Source organism: Mesitornis unicolor, unplaced genomic scaffold (assembly GCF_000695765.1).
Source record: "Mesitornis unicolor isolate BGI_N332 unplaced genomic scaffold, ASM69576v1 scaffold40941, whole genome shotgun sequence".
In the NCBI taxonomy this organism is placed as follows: Eukaryota; Metazoa; Chordata; class Aves; order Mesitornithiformes; family Mesitornithidae; genus Mesitornis; species Mesitornis unicolor.
This window is the reverse complement of record NW_010162581.1, coordinates 4,216-23,648: the sequence shown is the minus strand read 5'-3', so window position 1 is coordinate 23,648 and position 19,433 is coordinate 4,216. Positions and strand designations below refer to the sequence as shown.

General features: G+C 37.9%; 1 protein-coding gene across 1 annotated transcript in view; it reads right to left on the bottom strand.

Annotated features, from left to right (window-relative positions):
* Window positions 1–8,821, bottom strand: part of PHTF2 (putative homeodomain transcription factor 2) — a 51,053-nt gene extending 42,232 nt beyond the window's left edge. The window contains exon 1 of the mRNA XM_010193665.1: window positions 8,777–8,821. Coding sequence (XP_010191967.1) covers window positions 8,777–8,821 — 45 coding nt within the window. The remainder of the gene's footprint in view (window positions 1–8,776) is intronic.
* Between the last annotated feature and the right edge of the window lie 10,612 nt (window positions 8,822–19,433).

The following is a 19,433-nucleotide window of genomic DNA, read 5'->3' as shown; positions in this document are numbered from 1 at the left end:
AGAAATGTTTCCTCACAAATAATTAATTGTCAAAAAATATACTCACTTTTATGTGACTTGGCATGGGATATTAAGCTATACAACTGCACACTTGACAAAACTAAACTCACATGATAAAGCTAGCGCTTTACTGAAAGATTAAAGGAATTTCAGGCCCTTTTTAAGTGCACACTTCTCAGAACATTTTCTGGTTTTAAGAGATAAGTGCACCTCTTGAAATTACCTAAAATAACTGCACTTGTTCCTTCACTATCAAATATCTCAGAAAGTATTTGATCACATTTCTTTATGTATATAAAACTTGTTTGGCACCTCTACAAGTTTGGGTTTCTAGCGTTAACAGCAATTAGCCTAAGTAAAAAGTTAAGCTATTGAAAACACAGCTAATTTTCACTTCAAATAAAGCCCAGTGCGAAGGGTTTCTGCACTGCGCAGTATTTCTTCCCAGTGCCTCTCTCATAGCCAGCCATGTGTGCATCAAGACTGAATTTGAGCTTTGTGAATGACACTGATATTCACTTTAAGCTAATGTAGTGATGGTATCAACCTGTAGCCCAATACTCACAAGGCCTTCTGATTCTAATGGAATCGATCAATATTTCAGGAGCCATTTATAATTTATGATCAAGCAGACCAGCAAAGATTATAATCCTAAGAATACATAGTATTTCCTGCTGGATCTTAAAACTTTAATGTCTATCAATAATGAAACCTGCATGCTAAGCTTTGCACTTTAAAGCCTTTAAACACTTTTACAAGCAACATCACAATAGTAGTACAGATCCAAAAGAGACAAGATACAGAGCTTGGTAAATAAAAACCAAAGTTGCTTCCTTGGACTGTCTACCAAGGAAATTAGGAGTTTAACACCTTATTAAAATATTTAGTGTTAAAACATTAACTAATATGCTTTTTTAACTCCCACAGTCCAACATTCTTCAAAAATCTGTATGATTTTATGTATCAATTTTAATATTAAGGTATCAATATGTAAATCATTTCTATATATTTAATATTATTCATTAAAATATTTTTAAATCTTCATATTTAGTTTATGGTTAGGTATACAGTTTCAGATATTAGACAAATAATTTCTCATTTTCTCAAAACTTGGAACAGGATTATTAAGTTATTTTGAACCCCATTTTATTTCTTTTGTGAACTGATCCCCCTTGCAGCAAAAGCAATAATCCAGTAGCTCACCAGTGCAATTATCTCTGTGGTAGCAGATTTCTACTGTTAAGATGATTTCTTTTTCACGATGTTTGAAATTTTCAAGGGCAGTGAGGTTTTTTCCAATTTTGTTTATGGTGGATATGTGGACTGGACAAGCTAAGCTAAAACAAACTTAGCTGATAAACCAGAGATAGAAATCACTATAGAACAGTTGTACACTGCTAATAGCAAAGAGTTTACTAACATTTAGTCAAATGGAAGGACAAGGAAGGGATTCGAGCTCTATATCCTAAGTGCAGAGCTTTGGATTTATGACTGCTGAATCATTACCTCTGATTACTACTAAAAGATTCTGGGATTCCCCTGCCTTCTCCCTGTCTGAGCTGAAATCAACTATGAAGCAATTCAAAACTTCATGAATTATTTATTCTTACCTGCTTAAATTGCCAACTAATGACCTGCTTAAAATTCTGACAATAACTGCAACAGCACTGGACTTACACCCATTTCACTAAACAATAATTTTGCCAGAACTTACTTCAAAGATACCGTCCCTTTCAGGTCACAATAATACATAATTAATAGTTTTTTCTGTATCATTCTTTATAGAGTAATTATTAGTAACATCAGTCAGCCCTACTTATTGCCCTGAGCAGTGGTTTAGAGACTTTAGCATATCTACTGAAAACACGAAGCAACTTCTTTCATTGCACAATTAAGCATAAAGGAAAATTATATACATAAGAATAGTTAGAAACAGTTTTCAGGTTAAACCAAATGAAAGCACAGGAACAGTCAACATCTATTCTAGGCCATTTCCTAGAGACCTGAACTGGACGCTAGGGGAAACTTCAGGGACCATTTCTTTGGCTTAAATGGACTACAGAGCAAAACCTAAAGAGCAGCACAAACTGAATGAGATTCCATCTCTGTCATTAATCACAATTAAGCACAATCCCTTATCATAACATTTACTCATCTTCAAATTTCAAATTAAAGTCACCACAGAATTGCACAGATTGGCACCTCTGGGAGTCATCTAAGCCAACCTCCTGAGCAAAGCAGGTCCAGTTACAGCAGGTTGCTCAAGGACTTATCCAAGCATCTCAAAAGACTGGACATTACACAGCCTCTTCCCTCTTAATGCTTGACAAACCTCACGTTAAAAACTTTTTATCCTTATATCTAATTAGAGTTTCCAAAGTTTCAACTTGGGTTTATTGCCTGTCATGCAATCCTTGTGCACCTCTGAGATGCGCCTGGCTTCATCCTCTCCACAGCCTTTAAAGCAGCAGCTGTGAGCGCAGTAAGCTCTCCCCTTTGCCCTCTCTTCTGAAGACGGAGCAACCCAAGATCTCTCAGACTCATCACATCCCATGCCTCAGCCCCAAAACAATCCTGATGGCCTTCCACAGCCTACAGCTGGACACAGCACCCTGGATGCTGTCTCACATGAGCTGAACAGAGAGGAATAATACCTTCCCTTGGCCCATGGGCTACACTATTGCTAACACAGCCCCATTACTCTCCACGTGTTAAGGATTTAAGACCTCTGCAACACTTTGTTTTTATTATTATGATTATGTGCTTGCACAAAACAATTCAGCCTCAAGATGTAACTGGGAAAAGAAAACCACTCTGGCAGCCTCATTATTCTGTATAATTCCCTGAAGACCACTGAAAATCCAGCAATTTTACCAGCATTGCAAGTAGGATTTTAAAACAGCACTGCCCTTGCACCCCTGATCATTTCCACTTCCCATGGCAGACTTCTCTTGAGCCAGCGCATTCATCTGGGTGGCAGAAAGATCAATCAGTTCACTCGGAAAGAGAAATGAAAATGGTAGGTTATGGTTTCACAAGGCATAATGAAACAATTCAAGAATCAGATAACCCCTCTGAAGACAGAGGGATTTCGGCTCTTTGCTCTCCCGCCCCCACCCATTAGATAGGTTCAGCTCCTCACAAATTCAGAGTCTTCATTTGAACTGGATTACTCCCCTGACCAAATTCATCAGATAAGTGCATGAACGTCTGCAGGAAGTCAAAGCAGGCGTGGGAGCCAACAGCCAGGCAAAATGCAAGCTTGGTTCATTCAGCTGCAGAGCCAATTTTTGAGTGATCTTTTGCACAAGACTCAAAAACTTGAATTTCGTCTCCCTGATGCAAGGTGCTGAAGGCAATCCCCAGTACTCGGTCAGATGACAACTTGAGTACCTAATCCCAGCAATACGCGGAAGGAAATTCTTCTAAATACACTTTCTTTTCCTCACTGCTTTCACATATAGCCAGCTCCAACACCTGTGAAGTTTTGGCACTTGAAGGTGGACCTTTTTGAACTGATGCAGCTTCAGCACCCGAAGTTTTAGGCAGTATATCCATACACCCCGACCATTTAACAAAAAACAGCTTTGGTGCCAGGGTCACCAATGCATCATGTGAATTCAGTGCCAAGAAGGAAATTAGGTTGTTTCAGGGAATTATATAATTTTTGTTTTATTTCCTCCTCTATTAACTTGGCAAGCATCATCTTGGACTAATGAGCTGCAAAACACTGAATATTACAGATCTTAAAGCAATGCAATTAGAACTCGAATTTTGCCCTTTAAAGCCATGAGAGAGAAAACATTTCATTTGTTTTATTGTGCCCTTTAACAGTCGTACCCAAGGGACACCCGAAACAGCGGACAGCTGCATTGGCAAAGTTACTGCTATGCAGTCAGGTGCAGGACTCAGGTTCAGCTGATTAAGTTCCATTCTGCCTCCCCCTACAAGCATCCCTCAGAGAAGGAACAACGGAATTCTCTCCTGCAATATTATCAACAAACTTGTAGGACATCCTCGATTTTACCTTTTAGCATTTTTAAGATTCTGTGAGGACTGAAAATCAGAAAGTTGTTACGGTAAATTTACATGGAGAAGCCAAACCAAAAATTGTGCGTTTACTACTATCTGTAAAATTTGAAAGTATTGTAAGAAATTAATGCAAAAAGCTTAAGTTACAAGCAATACAAGCAATATTTTAGATTATTACCAATTTTATTATTTTTAACCTCAGTTACTGTTACTGAGGCAATACTTCAAGTATGCATTTCTGATACTTCAGTACCTGAAAGGTGCGCCATCAGATATTGAAATTGTTTACAAGAATTGTGGGGCTGTCAGATTTTAAAGAGGAAATATCATGATGGTTTTCTCCATAAAATTCATCAATTACAAATCCAAAGCAAGTTCAGCGTTCTGGCAAATACACATTAACTAATAAAGTGCATGTATGTGAGTATTAGCTCAGGAGCTGCCTGAGACCAAAGCAATGAACCAATGCAGACACCCCTACCACACCCTTCTATTGCAAGAACCAGGGCAGCAGAAAGCATTGAAAACAACCATGACAAACCCAGTCTGACACACAAATATCTCAGCATTGCACTCCCTTGTGCATCTAGCAACACAGAGGAGGCTTAATTTATTTTGTTTTCTACAGGGCCAACCTGTGTCTAACAGGATTTATCTGTTCAGATTTGATGCCTTGCAAAGTATTCAAGCCAGCTGAGAAATAGAAGCTATCGCTGGAAGCAGTAAAGCTACATCCACGCAATCTTATCTCTCAAACAACAAGCTGGTATACCACTATCTGAAATCTTACAATCCAACCTAAAATAACTAAGAATTGATTATTCTATTTTTATAAGACAGTAATCAAAAGCCCCAACGCACTAAAAGCAGAGTAAATCTATTGCAACAACAAAAAAAACAAGATTACATAATAAAAGGTCTGACCTTTTAAACAATTAAGTGTATTACTAAATCATCCTCGTGTGAGAGCTCAATTTCAGACAATCATATGAGTCATATGAGTGAACTTGGTGTTTTGAAAACTTGCCTAAAGTGGCACTGGAAGAGCTCAGTTGCTTAACTCTTTCCATTAAAGAAAGAACTATAAAAATGTTTTACTTTTGAGAAACCAGCAGACCTCTGAAACTCATTAGAGACATAAAATAAATACATCAAAAATACATTCAAACTGAAAATAAGAAACACGAGGAGCAAGTTATCTCTTCAATATTTCTTACACAGCCTCCACCTACTCTATTTTTCTTCTTTATGTACAACTATAAATATCAGAAGTTCTTCATGGGTTTTTTAGAGCACTCATACACCAATTCATTAACCTGAAAATAACCTCCCCAAATAACACTTCATTTTCCTCATTTTATCATATACGCAAGCCACATCAATTCGATTAATACTGACTGCAACCCTGGTTCTCTCTTGCCCCAGAACCAGTGTTTTCCTGCCAGAATGTGTTTACTGTTGATTCCGCTCCACTTTCAATTTCAGTTACTGTTACAAGGAATCAGCAAATCTAAAAAGCAAAGTGGGACAACTTTGACAACTTTTAAATAAAAATTTAAAACTGAAAGCAACCACCAGCTCACAGAGTTCAGTGTTTTGCCATCATAACCAATCACATAATAGAAATATATCAGAAATGACAAAAAAGAGTCTGGTACCTACTAACCATCCCACTAACCACTAGCACAGCTCTCCCTGTTCCCCACTTTGAAATTTCTGGTGCAAAGAAATCCATGGGGAAAAAATACTGTGCCATGTAAGAAATTATAAAAATAAATAAATAAAATCAAGCACATTGATGAAAGAGTCGAGATGTTCCTAGGAAAGGATCACACTCTGCACTACAAAGTTAAAAAACCCCTTGAGGTTATCAGCCTGATCCAGGAGAACCTTCAAGAAATGGGACCTAAGAAATAACGGTCTAATTAGCATGAAAATTTGCATGAGATGCAGCATTTCTGCAGTGCAGCTGTTGTCCCAAAAAATAAGGGTTCTTCACCTGGTGTGAAGAGTCAACCAACACAGAGTCAAGATATTTGCTTTATTTTGATTCTGCAGAAATAGCTGCTGGGCAATAAATTGTAAATTCAGCACACTATTAGCTCAAAGAGCAGGAGTTTATATACAGTACAATAACAAAGAAATGATATATGATTGGTTACATGATTTTACATCGCAGAAATCCTTGTACATATGCTTCATTAATCACCTAACTCATTATACTAAGGTGGTTCTATATTTACATTTAAAATCTCCTCCTACAGGTGTGGTTTTTACTATTAAATTCACCAAAGGTTATGTAGCGAACACGCTGCATCTTGATCCTTGTCCAAATCCGTCTCTAGGTTTATGTAAAGAAACCATAAAGAAGCATTATCTGCAAAGGTCGGTCAAGAGGATTGTTACTGACTTAAGAACCTTTTCTTAATTACTGTATCTTGTTTCTCATTATTTTAACCTTCGAGGTCATTCTGTCTCTTCATCCTAGGGGCTTTCCATTCTTGTTACCCTGGTTTCAGACCAGTTCGTTATGTTCACTCAGCCTAAAACTTTTAACTTGCAAATTTTAACTCTATCCTTCTGATACCACAGCCATGTGTCCCAAAATAAGACTCCACTTCCTCACGTGGAAAGAAGCAAAGCCTATTCATTTGGCAAACCCCAGTCCAAATGTGGACTGCAATTAAATTTAGTTCACACCGTGGAAAACGTTGACATCTGGCTTATGCAAGGTCTTATCCCTCCTGAAGACAGCCCAGTCTTTGACAAAGTGACAGAGGTCACCCCATCACAGCTCCCTGCCACGAAGGCAGCGTCCACTTTCTGGTTGAGCACACCTCTCTAAAAACCTACAGAGACCTGTAGCAGAGATACTGTTGTTGCCATGAATGAAATAAATGGAAATGTGTGGGAAATCACTGGAAAATATGACAGAACAAGGGTTCAAAGAATGACCTGTACTGATAATGAGTAATCCTGTTAGAAGCAGTGTCCTGGGAAAACTAAAACTGAGGAATGTGTTGTTGATACCAAGACCCGAAGGCCTGGCCCTCTGTAAGATGACAGCACAGTGACTCAGCAGCAGAAGCTCCTGCCTTGCTCACATCAGGAGGGTGGAAAGCTGGAGCATGTCACACATGGCAGTCCTTTTCCTGTATGACCCACAGGAAAACAGATATATATTTTAAATAAAAACAAACAGATAACAAGCATGAACTTAACTTGAGATTTACAGAGACTTCAGACTCTTTTGTGTATCAAAGGACCATCCATACATACAGCTGAATACCATAAAAGATCTGTCCAAAGACCAGTTCATCATCTCCAATGAAAAAACCTCAGAGACACAGTGAGGATCTGATAGGCAGCACCACTTGCACTGCACAAAATAGGTCCTGGCCAGGCCAAATACACCCACAACTTGGTGCTTATATTACCAGTATGACAGTATGAGTGACTGAAATTTATGAGAGAAGGAGTGGGAGCAGGTAAATCAGTATCACCTTTCCCTTCCATAAGATCCTGCACTGAATTTTGTTACACTAAATCTTCTACAAGTCACTCTCCAATTCTTTAAAAAATGGGATTGGACTTGCAATCAAGAAACAGCTGAAAACCACACTGTAATTCCACTGATACTTTTACAAAAAGTATTTTTGTAAAGCTTGAATAAGAGAAAGGAGAGAGCACAGAGTACAAAAGCAAACAACAAATCCTCATTAAATTCCAAATTATTTTCAATTTTTAAGTATGCAATTGAATGTTTGGTATAAATAAAGTCAGTAAAATTCGTTTTTCTGCTTTTCCAACTGTCCCTTTAATTCACATTAAGTAACTCAGCAAAGTGTACCAGTATTGTCTTATTTATAGAAATTAACTGCTGCTTAGCTAGAAATTAATGGGAATTTCTATTCTGAAGATCATTGTTATCACTCTTCTAAGGACAAGATGCATGCCTTCAGAAAGACAGCCGTAGGCCCAAGGAAAACTCATAGAAACTGACTACATCATGGAGAGGCAAGGAAAAAAAATTGACACACCTTATCTATATCTTAGTAAAGAAGGAAATCTCAAAATTTAACAAATCTTTCAGCTTTTTAAAAGTAATTTAACCGAATAAACCAACTGGTATACCAATGTCAAGAGGATATCTTGATTTGAATTTGTCAAAATAATAAATCAGAAAGAGACATCAATATTTCTATATGCCAACATGAATCAAAAGATACACAGTTACAGTATCACCTGTATTTGGCTTATCTCCAAATGATACCTGTTTCCTCTTCCTATAAAAGCTTTTCTAAAAAGCCCTAGCCTATCATTTTTGGGTATGGAATACACAGTTCCTTGTTATTGTGACAGAAAATATGTCTGGTTTTACTTTCTACTTAAATATAAGGATTCATTTCTGTGCTATAGAAACATCCTTCTCCTGTACATTTATTAACATTCTACCGAGAATTAAAGTTTTCTTTCCTTTTTTTTCCCAAAGTATAAGTAGCCAAGGGAGTGGGGAGCTTTCAACATAGACCAAAGACCATAGACCAACCATAGACCACATTCCATTTTGATAAATACAATCACTAAATATTTATGTACTTTTGGAAGAATTTTCAAGCTACTCACTTTCATACAATGCTAACCAATAATGCAGTAGTATTTTCTATTTATTATACTTTACACATAAAACACAATAAGCCAACTTTCTTTTTAAAGCCACCATAAAAACAAATAGGAAGCTTACCTTCTTCTGGTACCAAACTATAGCATCAGTTACTTTGGACGCCATTTATTCCACTGATTCACACAGTCATTTTAGGCTGTTAACAGAAAAAGACAGAACTTTACTTCCACTTTCCCTATGAAGGCCAACATAGGGAATGTAGAAACACTCCCGTTACCTGCAAAGCACTCAACAGATGTATTGACACCTTGCTTCATTACTATTTTAGTAGGAGTTTGGGTTTTCTCCTCCAAGTAAACAAAAAACCTACAAATCTGCTGCTACAAGACGTCAGAAGCCTCCGTTTTGTCCACCCTTCCCAGTAAAGCACTGGTGGCACAAAGATGCTCTGTTAATGCCTCAGGAGATCCTCACAAGAGTTCTATTACATGCAACATTTTTTTTTCTGCTGAATTAAGCAACCCATAGCTATTACCACAGCACAGTCTTCTGAAGTCCAGGAATAACTGTGTTATACAATGCAAGAAAGTTTCATACAGACAATAGGATATTTTTTGAGGAAAAAAAAATCAGTGCTAGAACTCCACTGATTATAAAATGAATACACTCATGAAAACAGTAGACTAAAACTAAGTCAAAAGGAGAAAAACAAGGAAGAGTTATATGTTTGTTTTAATGGTAGCAAATAGCAGTAGTATTAGTTACCTTTGATGTCACTGTCATTAGTTTCAATGTTAAAGAAAACAAAACCACATTCAGCCTATATAAAACATCCCTACCTTGAAAATTAATTTTAAAAGTTTTATTTCATGTAATCAGTCAGCCAGAGTTAGTTCAGTAAAAATAAATTTAAAAAAAAACCCAAACAAAAGAATAAAGAAAATAAACATTAAAAGCCTTCAGATTTAGAATAACTGTCTTTCTACAAAACTGCATATTTTCTCTTGTACTGGACATTCTGTAAAAATCAAAGGAAAGTTTAGGTGAGAACGACAGAATCCTTCCAGACATTTTATTATAATATGAAAGTTTTTTTCAGATATGAACATGTTACCATTAAAACCAAACTCAAATATTTCACAAGTAGATTACTTCAGATATTAACATGTTAATACCAGTTAAATTAGTTTAGCACCTACATTTCAAACAGAAAAGAAGGAGTTACAAAAATTGTTAAAATACTTGCCAAAAAATATGAGTACTTTTGCGTTTAAAAATCTTTCATCTCACTGATTCCCTTTAGAAATACAGGTATGTAAACAAATATGCCATGCCCAAGCCCAGCTAAAAAAAGTCAATGTGGCACACTATACTACTTGACCTTTTCACATAAGTGGATAAAAGCTTAAGTTTTCAGCTGCACCTAATTCCTGCGTTTACAAAATGTTTAAAGAATGTGATTTTTATGTAACTGCATCAAGTATTTAACACGCAAGAAAATGCCTATTTTATTCTGTAAAGCTATAAATTCCCAACAAATTATGCAAAAGGCTTTGAAAAAGTTAGAAGCAACTTCAAAATACGAAACAAGTTTTCCAAATGTACTATCTGAACAGTTCCAAGAGCAAGTGTAAACGAAAAAAATAAACACTATCTCTTAAAACAAAACAAACAAAAACACTAAATAAATAAATACACACATAGATAGATAAAAACCCCACAAAACCCACAACTTCACAAACAGTTTCACAGAATCGCAGATGATTGATGCTGGCAGGGACCTCTGGAGGTTGCCCAGCCCAATCCCTTCGCTCAAGCAGGGCCACCCAGATCAGGCTGCCCAGGCTCATGTCCAGGTGACTTTCGAGTATCTCCAAGCACGGAGACTCCACAGCCTTCCTGGGCAGTCTGTGCCAGTGCTCAGTCACCCTCACGGTAATAAAGTGTTTCCTGAGGTTCAGATGGCACCTCCTGTGTTTCAGTTCATGCCCACTGACTCTGGTCCTGTCACTGGGCACCATTGGGAAGAGCCTGGCTCCATTGTGTTTGCACCCTTCCTGCAGGTATTTACACTTTGATGAGATCTCCCTGAGCCTTCTCCTCTCCAGGCTGAACAGTCCCAGCTCTCTCAGCCTTTCCTCAGAGCAGAAATGCTCCAGTCCCTTCACCATCTCTGTGTCCCTTCGTTGGACTCTCTCCAGTATGTCCACATCCCACTTGTACTGGGGAGCCCAGAACTGGACTCAGCACCCCAGGCATGGCCTCACCAGTGGTAAGGAGAAGGAGTGGCAGTTTAGTCCCCAAACACCAAACTGTGCATTGAGCATTCTCTCAAGATCAACCTCTCAGCAAAAAAATGTGATTAAGGGGTATATTTCTGATAAAAGTATCACACTTATCATAACATTGTCAATATCAACAACAATACTGCACCTTCTATTTCTTCATTAATAGGAAACAAGAATTATTAATCTGTAGGCAGTTTCTACAGTGAAAGATTAAAGGTGATCTTTGTCTTTAAAACAAAGAGAAAAACAAATGTCTTGCCTACAGCATTTGCACTTACAAGAAATGCAAAGAAAAATACAATGTCCAACAGAAACTGAGAATGTGCAATAGACTACAATAAAAGTGTCTTTATTAAATGCCTGAGCATTAGATTAACTCGTGACACTTTATTACACATTGTACATCACCAAAAATTTCCGTTTTTTTAAAAAAGCCGAGATTAGATTACGTGATCATAACAGCTGTTCATACAAAACCCACAAATATTCCCTCTACAAAAGCCCTACCAACACTGCCATCTTCCCAGATGCTTCTGGGAAAGAAAAGATGACCCTCCAAAGGAGCTGGTTCTGCAGTGACACCTGGTTATTCAATCTTCCCAGTCTCATGTATGGAGGTACTCATATTTTACACAGTGCAATACTTTAGAGGCACTGTATTTATTTAATCTTGGATATGTAACACATACACTATAGTACAAACCTTCAAACTGATTTTATACCAACTCCTGAGGATTTCTAAGAAATATGCCATACATTTTCATGTTTCACAAAGGTTTTTCAAAAAAGAGAAATCAAATACCTAAAAGGAACCATATTTAAGATTTCTAACAGGGTAATTCCAATATCCTTTATACAACCTTCCGATAAAATTCCAACACAATAGAAAGAAATGGCTCAGAGAGCCTAGACAGCCATTAACAAATTTCAGAAATATCAGGACACTGACTTCTGGTGCAACTGAGCAAACAAACACTGCAATTTTTCCACTGCTGATAATATCGTGTAAGTCAGTTAAAGCTGACAGCCGTGACTGCGTCAACATCTGTAATTGTTTCTGACCTACTTGTTACTGACAATAGCAGTGGTTTTTCTAAGAGCGACTATCAGTTAAGAATTCATTGGCACAGTAAATACAAAAATATTTCTACCACATGGAGCCCAACAGAGACTTTGATGTAACTTGGCGTATTACATAGACTGGTTACTCTTCTTTCTCACCCATACAAAGCTTAAAATAGAATATACTTTCTTGTTTGAAAACCTGTTTAATTAAATTTAAAATCATTTGCTACACTGGACTATAGATTCAAAGCAACATAAACCCCTTAGCCACACACAGCCTCCACACATAACGTGACCACATCGCACCACTGAGGAAGGTGTCACTGTGGGCAGGATGCCATTCAGATTTTGACCACACTTGCACCCCCATCCCTCACCTTTCCCTCCCTTGTGAACTGATCTGGAAGGATCTTTATCTCTTTCTCATTTCTCTTAAACCAACATCCCCCTCACACAACATATACTCTGCTTCCTACCACCGTAATTACAGGATAAGAGAAAGGTTGGAGTAACTCATTACCGGCAGTAAAGAACTAACCCTGAACCTACCAAAACCTTTCCCTCAAGAGCTGCATTAACTTAATCTCTCTCTCTCCAATGTCAATGGTTTTTCAGGAAACCAACACTAACTTATGGATCCAAGACTTCCAACTGTGTCAAAAACAGCTAAAAATGGACAAGCCATTTTAAAGGCAGCAACCTTTTTTGCAGTAGTTCTCAAGTTCAATCAAAACGGCTTTGCCTTTAGAAACAACTACCTCACAAAACCATAAACCAGGTATAGTGAAGCAGTTTTATTACTAATTTCTTTGATTTCTATTAACAAACCTGTTATTTAGATTACCCATGGTTTTTGTATTTTTAAGAATCTCTCTACATTAAATCCTCCATAGAGTCTATTTTGGTGGTCTTTAAAGCATATTTGCATACATATTTGCATACACAAATACAAAGATGATGCTTACAAAAGTAAATATAACAAAACCATGGGACGGATGACTCAAAAGACTTTAACAGAGTTCAGTGTGCTAAGTAAAAATACTTCTACAAGGAAATACCACATTTCTTCCAAGGATATACAACAATTACTGAGACAGCACTGAAATGAAAGGTGAAAAGGTTGGTTTGTTTACTTCTGCACAGTGTTTCTGCTCGCAGGGGCTGGGATTTCTCTGTGGTTTGGGGTTATTTGAGACAGTATAATGAGTTTGATATACTTGGCCTGAAGCTAATTTATCTGGCTGGGAAATTTGAGGCACTTAAGCTGCAACCCCAGCTCTGACTGTGCCCCTGCTCTCAGTTCACTGAACACCTGGACCAAGTATTGAAACAATTTCAGCACTCTGCATATTCACTACAAGTTATTATGTTATTCAGCTTATAATTTTTATTTATTCCTGATCCTGAAGTCACACTGTACAAGCTGGGGTCTACAGCACAGCAGCACCAAATGGGAAAAGTGAACAAATCCGAACAGCTGATGCACATCCACAAGCAAAACTGGCTATTCCTCTGCCCTGTTCTCCTCCTACCATCTCCGGATCCAGACATTTGTTTCATGGTCTGTATCAAATACCTGCATCTGGGACAGGGACCAGCTTTGGCACTCAGCTGTACAATGTCCTGTGCAGAGGACCTACAGCAAGCTGAACCTAATATTAACTAGTTGGAGACTTAAAACCAACAAAAAATACTCCCAACTCTTGAGATTAGACAGAACTTCCAAATATAAAAGCTTGATCAGAACAACTCTGTGAAGTTCAACAGAGCCGTTCATTACATTTCCATCAAACTCACAGTTAATAGTATGAATAACAAGCAACATTTTTTGATCAAGACTTCATTACTTCCGTAAAACTAAAACCAGAAGACTACCTGGTTCCCCATTCAGAAGTGGGGTTTCTTAGCTATTTCTTTTCCATTACAGAGCATAACCATATTCCACTTTAAGTAAGTATACACTATGCCTTGCAACCAAATGAGCAGTTTTTCAAAAGCCACAGAAATCTATATTTAGATTTTTTTAGGTAGCTCAATGCTCATTCAAGAAGTGCAATGTTTACTGTGTAAGACAGGATTAGATACACACTATAGATTTAAATAAATTCAAAGTATATTTAAAAATTTTACACATATCTACAGGGTTGTGGCGACCCAAGTCAGACATAAATGCATACACTTCTAAATGACAGTCTACAGAAAACAAAATCTATTCTGAACTCTGACAGAAGTTCAGAATAAAACTGTGCTCCTCATAGTGACAGAGGCAAAAAAATTACTATATACAAGTCCAAGTAGTGTCAACTAGCAAAAGAACATAACTAAAAATAAAACACAAGCAAGGGACCATAGGCCAACAGTTGCTTTCCTTGCCTGTAAACACTGTGAATCACTCAGTATTTCAAGGAACCTGTTTCCTCTGCAACAATCCTAACCTGAATGGTCAGGACAGCATCGAGCTGCTGAGTCAAGACTTAAGTGTCCTTCTCAGCTCCTTATGATCATGGAATGATGAAGCTGGCATCTTCATTAGACGTCATTAGGAGTAAAATCACAGAGTTCTGGCATTTGTCTCAAATGTTTTGTAATATACCATTGATTTTTAATACCTTCAGAAGAACCTCTCTTAGCAGCAAATTAAAGGCAATTTTAAAAAAGTTACTGTATAAAGCCATGAGAATACAACTGGGTTTCAACTGCTCTCCACAATAGAACTGTTATACCATTATGTTAGATCCTCCACATGACAGTATCCCAATGACAGGCATAATGTAGCTAAGATTTCCTGGTACCAAGAGTAAGAGGAGACAATGAAACAGAATAGTAAAGCCCATGGCCAAAAGTACTAATTCTGTAGCAACATTTGTATCACACAAACTCATGTAAAAGTGAAACATTATTCTGCTGGGGCAGAGCTAGAAAATAACTTTAGTGAGGGGAAAAAACCGCACTTTCCAAGTTCAACATCAAAATAGAAGTTAACATTATCATAAAACTGTTGACATTATTTGATATTTAAAGTTCATTTTAAATGAGCCAAATAAACAGCTTAGTCATAGGAGGCACCTGCTGTTGACTGAAAGCTGCTTCTGCCATGACGAGCAAACCAACACGGGTATCGATGCAATGCAGATACGCCACCAGAACGCACCAGGAGCCATCCTTCCAACAGCAGGACTAAACCCCTGCAGCAGCGTTTCAAAAGACACGTTCTTGTCATGTGCATTATAAATAAACCATTAACACGCACTTCCTTTTTGAAAAGGAACATCAAATACTATATAATGCGCTCAGTGTCCTGTTTAAGTACTTTATCTATGCATCACTGTTCTCAAAACAGCATTTCAGAATTGCAAATTGTATACAAGCAAATGAGAAACTTGTCACTCCCAGGTTCACACCTTTCCGAGGAAGTTTTACCACGTTCCTGTCAGCTAGCTCTAGGAAAATCTGAAGCAGCCAAAGGGAAGGAACGAAATTAAATGTAAAAAAAACCAGATGCTGTTAACCTAAGGACTATATCCAGCAATCAGCATGAAAAGTACTCTTGTTGCCATGCAATCCAAGGTCATGATAGTTTCTAAATAAAAAGGAATTAACAAATAAACACGAATAAAAGAACACCAATAATTAGACTAAATTTGGATACCAGCATTCCTCATGAAAAAGAATGAATTTTCAAACTTCGTTCTTCACTCTATCCTAACTAAAATAAAATAAAATAAAATAAAATAAAATAAAATAAAATAAAATACTCAAAACCCAATTGCCCTAAAACAACCTGTGAAAAAAAAACACTGAACACCCCTAGATACCTGTTTGGGGAGTTTTGCTGTTTATCAGGCCAACAACAGCAACTATAAAATATCAATTAGACCCTGTGCTGGCTGCTGTGTATCAAGCCCTGTTCTTTATGAACACAGATGTACCAACCGTGATATCTCATGACACCAGTAGACACTTGGCAGTGTGTCCTTACCTGCCTGTGCCTCCAGTTCGACATCACCTACTGAAAAACAGATACTTTCTCAGGCCTCTCTCTTTTGCCCACAAACCACGGTATCTGATCCCATTTCTGCCACTGCGTATTTATTCTTCCTTATAAGCTCACGTCCTTTATCACTTACCATCCCAAGCAGGAAGCTCTCACAGTTGCAGCTGCAGCACAGAGTATGCAGTGAGGATCAGTTTTCAAATTCTGATGAGAAGTAGGCTCGACTTAACCATTTTTACTTCCACAGTAAAAATGTGAATATCTGAAGGACAAGCTAGCAAAGAAGTACCACGGAAAATAACTGTCTCCCAAGAAATACTTGTGTTGCCAGTGAATTACACAACTGTGAGAAATAGTAGCAAAATGTTGAGTATCAGGATTTCTGAGATTTATTTCAGGTTTTCGGAAAAGAACGGTTGTTGCAACTGCTGCAGACATTTTTGGAAACTATGCCCTCAGCCTTAAGGTCTGTGCAAATTTCCTAATTTTGTTACATAACTGGTTTCTGTTCAGGGCTCCCTCTGAAGTGACATGACACGATTTCATAGTTACCTTACTTGTCACAAATAGGGGGAAAGGACTCCATACCAAGAAGTCCAGGATTCTGCACCTCCCATCATTTACTTCTGAGTCTGCTTCCGATGCAGTGTTTATTAATTAGCAAAAAGCTCCTAATATTTAAATATATTCTACTGCTTAATGAAGTGGAAAAAATTCAAGACCTTAAAGGGGACTATAATCAAGTTAATTTTGCCTCTTACCTTCTATAAGAGATGTTAGTTACAAAATTCCCCATTAATCCAAGAGCTAGATCTGCAAGTCAAGACATTTCTGAAAATGTTGCATTTTTAACAAAAAAATAAATAAAACACAGTACATGGTTGATGTCAAGTTCTGCTGGTTTTAATTCCTATTTTTTGTACTGAACACTACACACATACATATCCCATTAAACATATTTACAATCTTATGAGAAATCCTGAAATATCGCATGTATACATCTGTGCTTTGAATTGTAGCAACTTTGTTAAGGTACAGAACTTTTATAAAGACTAAGATTTCCATTTATATACACATTATTCTTAAACACTCAAAAAAACCCCAATCCATGATATAGCAGCCACCTTGAAATAAAATGCTACGCTGCTTTTCTCCTCCTTGTGATTTTAAACACCACAGTAATTTCCTGCAACAATAAATTTTGCTCACTGAAAACACTGACTGCATGTTTAGGAAGACGTGTTTATCTGTCACCAGGCAATGCACAGCAGAGTTGTGGCTTCTCAATGAGTACAGTCAGGAAGCTGAAAACCACTCCTAAACGACCAAGTTTGCATCATGTTCTACAAATAGTTATCCAGCGAGTTTTTGAAGCAGCTGAGGCATGAAGTGGCTGAGCTGTCAGAAAAAGCTGCAGTCTCTTATAACAGCCACTGTTCTGTAGGAACACGGTAGCAAATGCTGAGCCTATATTTTTCAAAAAGCCTCTGGAGTGATCCAAGCAAGGAACTGCAGGGTAACAAGCCTTACATGTGTATCTGGCAAGCTCCTCAAAAACAATCATTAAAAATAGAACACCATTATACCCGAAAGACTATCTGATAGGGTCTAATCAGCAGTTTCTGCAAAGGAAGATCGTGTCTTAGTCTATCAGTATTTCTGAACATGTCAAACTAACTGATAAACAAGAGCAAGTGATAAAACATATGTGGACTTTCAAGGAGCCTTTGGAAGGATGTCAAAGACTTCTAATTACACTGCTGTGTGCGTGAAAAGCAAACATTGCCACGGAACAAAAACCAGCCAGAAAATTGAACAAAATGTTGAGGTCAACATTCTTCATTGCAATGGGCTAATTGCATAATAAAGATAAATAGCAGCATCCAGTCTGAATAAAACAGCTCAGGTGCCTAGAAGTTCCTTGCATCGCACATGGCTGGCCTGCTACCTCTTCCATTCAGCACCAGTCCAAGACAAAATGTATGTGAATCCTAGGGAGCTCCTAAATCCTCCTTCACATCAAAGCATCCTAATCCCAAAACTAAACTCAGGCTAAATTTTCCTAGTCTGCTTTCCTTACGTTCCTCTAGCTTTCACACACCTGATCACCCTTGTAGCAACAGAGGTAGACATTCAGGATCTCATTCAGCATACACATGCCCTGCTGGATAGCTCTTTCTGGAAATTTGACAATAAGGTCACTCAGGATGAACGCACCCACAAATCGCAACTTCCAACTTCCTTCGTATGCTACCATTAGATTTTTACAAGACACACAGACTCAGACACTCATCACACCACTGCTTCGCCAGGTGCTGACAGCTAGCGTTAGCTTACAAATAAAGAGACGCCCCATATTCCTGCTCATTCCTGGAGCTCTTCAGAGGGCACTTTCAGACATGTAAGGTCCACACAGAGACGATGGAGAAGGTCAGGGTGGCCTAGCAAGGCTTCACAACTGATATAACTGCTCCAAAGTAGTATTGCCACAGTCCACCCTTCCCCCTCAGTCACCAGCTTCCATCCCTCTTTTTAGCAGTGTTGGAGCCCACTGCATAGGATCAAGGTTCAAGGATCTGACTGCCACTACCAAGGGAGCAGTTTTCACCTGATTTAGCTCCACAGATCTATGGACCACAGAATAAGATGAACACTAATGCCATTGTCCATAGGGAGGCAGCTCCGACCAAAGCCAGTTTGGACACCTTGGATCTCCACCTGCAATCCTTAAGAAGTACCATTAACAGAGTTAATTTGGACTAATTAAGACTGCTTCCTCTCTCCTCCTCCCCCTATTTAGACCAATAGCCTAGAGTTTTTATGAAGTACTGCCTAAGTTAAGTCCTCCAGTGGTGTGAACTGAGTCCTGTCCTATTATTTCAAACCTCAAGCTTCTGTAAATGGGTCCAGCTGTGCTTGCTATGTTTATTATTTACACAGCAGAGAACAAAAGAAAACCTGCAGTAGTAACATTTCCAGATGACAATTAATCTTACATCAGCAAAGCTCAAGATGGAACAACTGTAACAATGAATAGGCAACATGAACAGAATTTAATAATAATATAATAATAAATGATAACAACATAATAATAATTAATGAAAATTATATCTGAGAATGGGGCGGGGTGTAAGTGAACTATGTACAAAGCTTTAAAATCAGGTATCTCAAATCCAGAAAGGAAATTTGGCAGTTCAGTGAGCTCTTCCATTCAATATCCTGTAGTCTGAAGAGCACAGAGCCCTTAATAAAAGGGCAATGACAAACACTGCAGTACAGCTCTGTTGATCATTAGTGCAATCTGACCTGAAATGCATGTATTTTATTTGAATAATATTAAAATACTGAGGGAGGTGGAGGTGTTGTGGGAAAGGCTATGAATTATCAGCCATCTGAAAGACTCTCCTGTTGAGAGGGGCAAGTATGAACA